We start from the raw sequence: 9,429 nt of genomic DNA on the forward strand, positions 1-9,429 counted from the left end.
AATTTATATTATTTTTTAATAATATATATAATTTTTTTAAAAATTAGACATAAAAAATTTAATATCACAGATATATCAATTGTTTGTTTAGAATCACAATTCAATGTTAATGTCATAATTAAACATTTGACTACGGAGAATTCAGAAATATTATATTTCTAGGATAATGTAACGATGAAGCCAATTTACGATCAACTCATCGCAGCTCCCCTATAAGAGCACCTTGAGACTTCAATTCTTGAAGACAAGCCAAAGAAGCAAGAAAGCAAGCAAAATGGTGCCTTCAAGTTCTTCCATACTTTCAATATTTCTGCTCCTACTCCTATCTCCATTTATAGTTTCACATGCACTTCAGGATAGGTTTCTGAAATGTCTCTCAAGAACTTCAGGATCATCCTTTCCTTATTCCACTGTCTTGTATTCTCCAAAAAACTCTTCCTTCACCAGTGTTTTACAATATTCTGCTCAAAACCTCAGGTTCACCTTGCCTTCAGTACCGAAACCGGAGTTTATCTTCACTCCTTTACAAGAATCTCACATCCAGGCTGTTGTGATTTGCTCTATGCAGCTTGGAATTCACCTTAGAGTCCGTAGCGGAGGCCATGATTTTGAGGCACTCTCTTATGTTTCAGAAATTGAGACACCTTTCATTGTTGTGGACCTTGCCAAGCTCCGGTCCATCAGCGTTGGTATTGAGCACAACAGCGCGTGGGTTCAGACGGGTGCCACGAATGGTGAACTTTACTACAGAATTTCTGAGAAAAGCAAGACTCATGGCTTCCCAGCTGGTACTTGCACAAGTTTAGGTATGGGCGGGCACATTTCAGGAGGTGCATATGGTGCCATGTTGCGGAAATATGGCCTTGCAGCCGACAATGTCGTTGATGCACATATAATTGATGTTCATGGAAGACTTCTAGACCGAAAAGCCATGGGCGAAGATCTATTCTGGGCCATCAGAGGAGGTGCAGGTGGCAGCTTCGGAATCGTCTCCGCCTGGAAGGTAAAATTAGTTCCTGTACCATCAGCGGTGACAGTTTTCACAGTTACCAAGACGTCAGAACAAGGTGCAACCAAACTCCTCTATAGATGGCAACAAATTGCTGATAAACTAGACGAGGATCTTTTCATCAGAGTTCAAATTCAGACAGCCAATGTCAGTAGTCAAGGTAAAAGAACTATCACCACCTCTTACAATGCCGCCTTTCTTGGTGACGCCAACAGACTTCTCCAGGTAATGAAACACAGCTTCCCTGAATTGGGTTTGACACGACAGGATTGTATCGAAACAAACTGGATCAATTCTACTGTATATATGTCAGGCTTTGCAAAGAATACTCCTCCTGAAGTTCTCCTTCAAAGAATTAACATGGACAGGGCCTACTTCAAAGGCAAATCTGACTATGCCAGAAAACCCATACCTGAAAAGGCACTTGAAGGGTTATGGGAGAAGTTATTTGAAGCAGAGAGTCCTCTAGTAGTGTTTACTCCTTATGGTGGAATGATGAACCAAATTTCAGAATCTCAGACTCCTTTCCCTCATAGAAAAGGTACCAAGTTCATGATCCTTTACTGGTCCAGTTGGCAAGATGCAACAGAAAACGTTGCAAAGCATATAAATTGGACAAGGAAGGTTTACAGTTACATGACACCTTATGTCTCGAAGAATCCTAGGGAAGCATATGCTAATTACAGGGATCTCGATTTGGGCATGAACAGAAATTCTAACACAAGTTTTGTCGAAGCGAGTGCTTTTGGTACCAGCTACTTCAAGGATAACTTCTACAGGTTGGTGCATGTGAAGACCAAAGTTGATCCTGATAATTTCTTCAGGCACGAACAAAGCATCCCACCTCTTCCAAAACAAATGGGATTAGGAAATGAAGTGGAATTCATCTCCAGCAAAGCTTAGTTGGATCACTATTCTCACAAGTCATGATTGGAGCAGGGACTTTTTATTTTTAATACCATAGCTAAATAAAGAAATGTCATGTTGTGCAGTCATGCTGTCTTGCGGTTTTTTATTATAAATAAAAGCTTTGCATTAACTAGTCCAATTTGTTGAAGAAGAATGTTGAAAAATATTTAAAATAAAAATGATCAACAAGGAAACACCATTCTTGAGGTTTGGCGGTTTTGCCACTGTTTTCATCAACCTTACAAAGTTAAAATTAAAATTAAATTAGGGGGGAGAGAGATTCACGGTCTATTGTACAATACTTATCATAACTAGAAAATTATCAAATATAAATAAAAATACTAATAAAAAAACTTGTTAGTAAATCACAATAACTTTTATCAATGGAATATTTCCTCATGATCCTTGTTTATGTCTCTTTATGAAAGCATATAATCTATCTGCTTAGCTAGATCTACTTCTGAATACTCGACTGAATAGGCTCTTTATGTTTAGCTTCTCTGTCATGTCTCTTGAACCTTGTAACATCTCATATCGCTCCACTCTTGCATCACAAGGTGAGATGATATTCATAATATCTATTTTCATAAAAAATACCTAACTGCTTTAATACCAATTAACGTAGCTTATTAAGTTTTAGGTTACAATCTAAACTTTAGAGAAAATATATGTTTTATAAATTCTAAATAATATGAAGTTTTAAATTTTGAATAATTTATTCTAGAAATAACTTAGTGTTAAAAATTGATTTAAATCATGTGTTGGGATCTCATCTAATAGTTTAAATTATTAGATTAAAATAGTTTTTTGACATGGTATTACAACTTTGATAATCAAGTGATTACAAGTTTAAATTTCATAATTTTTATTTATTTAATGTGAGTCTATGCAAGCTTTGTCACAATCTAATTTTTGATTATTTTATTTTATTTTATTTTATTAAAAAACAACAACAACAAAAAAATGAGGAATAAATCGAAATTTGGGCCAAAAAAATATCAATTGGAAATTTAAGGACTTAATTGGACTTGGAATTATTTAATTAATGGAATCAGGGATCCAATTGATAAATATCAGAAGTTCAGGGGCCAAGTTTAAAATAGCAACCAGACATAAACGACGCCATTTTGAACCACTATTCATCATCTCCTCATCCTGAAGACCTGATCAACAGGAAACATTGCCAGCAGATCATGGAACACGATCCCTCATAGAATGTGCCTCATTTCTGAAGGCATGAACACATGATCTTCTCTGGCTTTATAAAAGCCAGAGAAAGGCCTCACATGCATGGGGGGTGAACTTGTAAAGTCATGTAATTAGGTGGCATAATTAATGGGATTTGAGTGGGAGATGAGTTGTAATTGGTGGAGGATGAGTGGAGGATGAGTTGTTAGGCATATATTCCTCCTAAATTTATGACCATTATACCCTCACCCTTGCCTATAAATAGGCAATGCATTCAAGCCTATATGCATACCAAAAATAGAGAGAAGAAGAAGAGAGTGAAGAGAGAGTAATCCCACAAAATTGTGAGGTATTTGTGATAGAGTAAGTGAGGTGTTTTCTCCTAATAATAGAGAGATTCTTAGTTGTTCTCCTATTATTCGAGAGAGGTTGTAAGTCCCATATTACTTAGTAAAATCCTTCTATACTTGTCTGTGGACGTAGCCCAAATTGGGTGAACCACGTAAATTCTTGTGTGTTCCATTTCTGATTTTATCCTGTCTCTTATCCTTTATCTTATTGGGTTTGCATGCCAGCATCCTAACAGTGGTATCAGAGCCTTTTGGTTGGTGTTGTTAATACACAAAGTTATTTGTGCATACGGGCACTATTCACCTATACGGCACTATTCATCTATATGGTACTGTTCATCTATACAGCACTATTTCACATGACAAGACTTAATGTCTATATTGTGTGTTTTTAGAAACTCAATTTAATTTAAAACAAGTTGTTTTAAAATTTTCATAATTAAGACTTACAATAATAACATTAATAATAAAATAATTTATCATATAAATTAAGGTCTAAAATTGTGATTGATGCTTAGTGAAATCAGTATTGCCAAGGATTTAAGCTTATTGCATGCTAGCTACCTCACTAGGCATGGATCAATTTAATTGGATTGCCTTTGAAGTTTTAAGGTTAATTTTATTTTGCATTGTCAAGTTTATATAGTCAATTATTTAACATTTTCAAGTTTCTTTTCTAATTACAAGAATACAAAAAAGTTTATATTAAAGCTAGGTCTTCAATTATTTCAACTAAAAATTATTAAAGTTAAAGTGAAAACTATCAGGTTTAATTCTTCTTTTATAAGGGGTTATCAATGTTGGCAAAGAGATAATTCTTTATATGTTTTGGTTTTAAAATCCATGGTAAAAGGGGTCGAATGAAGGATTTACTGCTCTATTTTTCAAGATTTTACTACTCTGTCTCATTTCGGCTTGCTTTTAGTGTTTTTCTCCACTATTATAAGCCTTTTTTAAACCCTCACAATCTAGAATTTAGATTCGGTATTTATAGAAAGATACTTAATTATTTGTTTTATATTTATGGACTTTATTTTAGAAATGTATCTAAAGAATGTAATATTATTAAAATCTTGAAAAGCTTGTTGTATATATCTTATTTAAACCAAATAAGAAGCAATAAAATTTTAAAAATAAAATAGTCATCCCTGATAATAAAATTTTTCAGCATGATAGGTTTTAAGTGATTCAATAAGTATCCTAAACTAATTTTGTTTAAGTGTGTGCGTGTACGGGAATGTGTGTCTAAATCTAATAATTTTATTTCGATCATCACTTTAACAAAAAACAAAACAGAAAGGATTTTTATTTAAATGAAACTAGATAAGTTGTTTGCCTAATGCTCGGGCAAGACTATTTTTTCCAATCCCAAAAAATATGTATAGGAGATAGTTGTGTTTTTGAAAAAGTAATAAAAAATCAATAAGCAGATTAAAACTTGATTAATATAATAATATGATAAAAAATTAGATAATAATAATAAAAAATAAATAAATTTAAAAAATATTATCTCAAATAAAATTAAGTTAACATGTGAAATTCAGGACATAATACACGATATCAAAATAATTTTATATACATAAGGATAAATCATAAAATATTATTTTATAAAAGAATAACTTGAAGAAAAAAAGATTTGAGCCAACATGGTCCAACCTTTCAAATTTATAATTTAAAAGATTAACAAAATCTTTATCAATAAAATATTAAGGGATAAAATTAAAAATAAAAATTCAAATAAAAAAGGGTTAGAAAAAAAAATTTAATAAAAAAACAAGCAACAATTCTGACATAAAATAAAATAAACTAAAATATTAAAGGGTATAATTAAAAAAATAAATAAATTAACAAAATAATATGAGAAATTGAGGGATCCAATTAAAAAAATTATCAAAAGAATAAAGAAGTGAAAAAATAAATAATAATAAAATATCAAGAATCAAATATAAAAGAAAAATTAAATTACTTCTTTAAAAATGTTAAGGTGTAGGCTATGAAATTGAAGGGGATAGAGGAAAGAAAGAAGTAAAAAAAAAAAAAAACAGCCACTGGTATAAAACCTAAGATATTTTTACCACACGCATCGTTCAAGAATGATGGCAAAACCATAAGAATTCAAATATCTTCGTAGAAGTCGGAGTTTGACCGTCAGATATTGCTGCACACACCGACCAGTCTCCGCACAGCCGACGTTCACGTCAGTTTAAAGCGCAACAAGCTTTTACAAATTAAATAATATTTTTTATACCAAAATATTATCAACATTTTCTCATAAAGTAAAATATAAATAAATAAGGACGTTCTTCACGTTTTCAGTTCATGACACGATTATGCCGGCCGGCCCTAGATATTGACCATTATGATTGTTTAAGTTTTTATTTTTTATTAGAAAAATTAGTATGTGTGTATTTTAATTAATTTTATAAATTTTAAAATTAATAATTAAATAAAGTTTTTATAACTTTAATACTCATGAGATTTAAATATATAATTTTTTTAGAACAAATTTTAAATTTAATTAATTTAAACCTGATTAATTTAATTATATTGTTTAGAATTTAATTCGTTTATTTGATATTGTTGCGATGTGTTTAATGTGAAGATACTTGAAAATTTGTTTAAATATTTTTTTTAATTATTTGAGTATTTACACCAACCCAGAGATATAATCATGTTTTTATACCATAGCTTTATTTTTATTAGATACAATCTATCCTAATAATTTAATTCAAAAAAATGTATCATTCCAATCGCTATCTAAGCTAAGTTTTAACTTAAACAAAAAAAACCATTGTGGTTTGTGATAGAAACAAAATAATCGTGGCAAACAAACCACAAGGACAGACAACTTTTTCAGCCATCAAAATAACGTTCAATAATGCTCCTCATCAGAATCGTGGCTGAGCTTGCAACTAATCAAATAACTTTGCATTCTCAGTTTTTACTATTATTATTATTATTATTATTATTATTATTATTGTAAAATTGTTTGAGAATTTGCTTAAACTTTTTTTTTTGGTTATGTATTATGACATCGAATGTGCTGATATTGAAATCATCTAATTTTTGATGATATATTATTATTTATATTTGAATTAAAATTATTATTTAGGATTTAATTAAATTTAAATATTTTCAATAAATAATTAAATTACTTGAAAATATAAATTATGTTATAAAAAAACTAAAATCTTTGACCAAAGTTAAGAAAGAAATGAAATGCTTATCAAATACTTATTTGATAATTTTAATTATAGTTATTAAATCCATTTCAGGGGTTGACTCTGCCAAAAGGGCGGATTTTATAAGTTAACTCGGAAAAATTAAAAAAATAAATTTTTAATATTTTATATGAAAAATTAAGAAAAAAAATCAATGTAAATATAGGCTATACATATTTTAGATAATAAATTTTAAAAGAATATTTTAAAAAATATTTTATCCCATATTGAATAAATATAACTTTTTTCTTAGAAATATAAAGTGTGTGTGTGTATATTAATGAGTTTTAAATTCCAAATTGAAAAGGTATAATTTTTTTCTTATGAACATAGAGTATATATATTAAAGGATTTCAAATTCCACATTTAAAAAAATAAATTTTTTTTTTTGAAATATAAAGAATATATACTAATAGGTTTCAAATCCTATATTAAAAAAATATAACTTTTTTCTGAAGAATATAGAGTACATATACTAATGGGTTTTAAATCTAAAATTAATAAAATAATATATTATTTTTCTAAGTTGAAGTATTTAAACTAAAAGATTTTTTTATCTTATATTAAAAAGCTATAATTTTTTTTGGAACATAAAGTATATACACTAATAGATTTCAAATCTCACATTAAAAAAACACACTGGTCTCACTTAGCGGTCACGGGTTGACTCGTTGGGTAAATTGAGTTTGGATAGATAATTGCATTGACTGGTCTTTTGACAAACCCAGACCGGTCCAATCTTCATATCAATCAGGTTCTGAGTCGACCTGCTAGTTAGTTCGAGTTTAATAATTATGATTTTAATTAATTATTTTTAGCTAAAAAATAAATATAATGGCAAACAAACTCTGTAAAGGTTAGTAACAATTTTATTTTTAACACTCTAGCGTGAAATTTAAATTCTAATAACAAAGAAGTAAATATGTCCCTTAAACACTAGATGTTGGTTGAGAAAAGTGGAAAAGGTTATAGATTAGAAGCAGTTGCTAGAAGAAACACGGGTACATTGGGTGACCTTGACTGAAAATACCTAGTGTTGGTGGAAGACTATAAGAGAGATGATTGTTGGTGATGAACTTCAACGAAATTAGGATACTAGAATCTCTGTATTGGTCCAACTTGAAAGTTTAATAAAGAACCTGAAGCACATTCATTCACACAAATATATAAAAAAATAATAATCAGAAAGTCTATTCATGCTTTATAAAAGCAGACAACATAAAAGGAAGATACACTGTTTTGTATTTTATATATATATATATAATTTATTAATAAAACCAGAATACGACATTCCAAAAATCAAAGCAGACAACATAAAAGGAAGATACAAAGGCAATGACAGCTAACAAAAACACTGTTTTGTATTTCACATTATTAATATAAACAAAAACCCTTCCCAAATGAAAAATGCTTGACACGTTTAATTAACTAAAACTTTCAATAGCCATGTGCATTTTTGGGCCAATCGAATATATTTTACATATACATAATTATAAAAAACAATTATATCAATCTAATAATTTAATTTATTAAATAAAATTTTAAAATATAATTTATTTTATTTTTAAAGTAAAAATTTTATAGACTTAAAACTTGTTCAGATTTATATTATTTTATATTTAATTTTTATCAAATAAATAAAAATAATGAAATTTAAATTTGTAATTACTTAATTATTAAAATTTTAATATATTATTAAAAAATTATATTAACCTAATAATTTAGTTGTTAGGTGAAATATCATAATATAATATAATTTATACTGTTTGATGTAAATAAATTAAAAAATATAAGATCTCATTTATATCAATTGTTTGGAATCACAATTCAATTCTAGAGTCATAATTAAACATTTTACAGCGAAGAATTCTGAGTAATATTATATTTCTAGGATGCAATGATTAAACCAATTTACGATCAACTCATCACTGCTCCTCTATAAGAGCACCTTGAGACTTCAATTCTTGAAGCAAGACAAAGAAGCAAGAAAGCAAGCAAAATGGTGCCTTCAAGTGCTTCGATACTTTCAATGCTTCTGGTCCTACTCCTATCTCCATTTATAGTTTCACATGCACTCCAGGATAGGTTTCTGAAATGTGTCTCGAGAAATTCAGAATCATCCTTTACCTTTTCCACTGTCTTGTACATTCCAAAAAACTCTTCGTTCACTAGTGTTTTACAATCTTCTGCTCAAAACCTCAGGTTCACCTTGCCTTCAGTACCGAAACCGGAGTTTATCTTCACTCCTTTACAAGAATCTCACATCCAAGCTGTTGTGATTTGCTCTAAGAAGCTTGGAATTCACCTTAGAGTCCGTAGTGGAGGCCATGATTTTGAGGGGCTCTCTTATGTTTCAGAAATTGAGACACCTTTCATTGTTGTGGACCTTGCCAAGCTCCGGTCCATCAGCGTTGATATTGAGCACAACAGCGCGTGGGTTCAGGTGGGTGCCACGAATGGTGAACTTTACTACAGAATTTCCGAGAAAAGCAAAACTCATGGCTTCCCATCTGGCACTTGCCCATCTGTATGTATGGGCGGGCTAATTTCAGGAGGTGGCTATGGTGCCATGTTGCGAAAATATGGCCTTGCAGCCGACAATGTCGTTGATGCACATATAATTGATGTTCATGGAAGACTTCTAGACCGAAAAGCCATGGGCGAAGATCTTTTTTGGGCCATCAGAGGAGGTGCAGGTGGCAGCTTCGGAATCGTCACCGCCTGGAAGGTAAAATTAGTTCCTGTACCATCA

General features: G+C 30.3%; 2 protein-coding genes across 3 annotated transcripts in view; both read left to right on the forward strand.

The window, feature by feature from the left end:
• Positions 1–199: 199 nt before the first annotated feature.
• On the forward strand, positions 200–2,057 carry LOC105117856 (tetrahydrocannabinolic acid synthase-like). Its single transcript, XM_011015632.1, has one exon. The coding sequence runs from the start codon at positions 275–277 to the stop codon at positions 1,910–1,912; it is 1,638 nt and encodes a 545-aa protein (XP_011013934.1). The 5' UTR covers positions 200–274; the 3' UTR covers positions 1,913–2,057.
• A 6,588-nt stretch (positions 2,058–8,645) lies between these two features.
• LOC105117858 (tetrahydrocannabinolic acid synthase-like) overlaps positions 8,646–9,429 on the forward strand; it is a 22,345-nt gene continuing 21,561 nt past the window's right edge. Inside the window, exon 1 of one of the 2 annotated variants that reach the window (XM_011015634.1) lies at positions 8,646–9,429. This exon is cut by the window's right edge and continues 1 nt beyond it. In XM_011015634.1, coding sequence (XP_011013936.1) covers positions 8,677–9,429 — 753 coding nt within the window. In that variant the 5' untranslated portion in view covers positions 8,646–8,676. The other variant, XM_011015635.1, reaches the window with a different exon arrangement.

This window comes from Populus euphratica, unplaced genomic scaffold, assembly GCF_000495115.2.
Source record: "Populus euphratica unplaced genomic scaffold, PopEup_1.0 scaffold1549.1, whole genome shotgun sequence".
NCBI classification, from domain to species: domain Eukaryota; kingdom Viridiplantae; phylum Streptophyta; class Magnoliopsida; order Malpighiales; family Salicaceae; genus Populus; species Populus euphratica.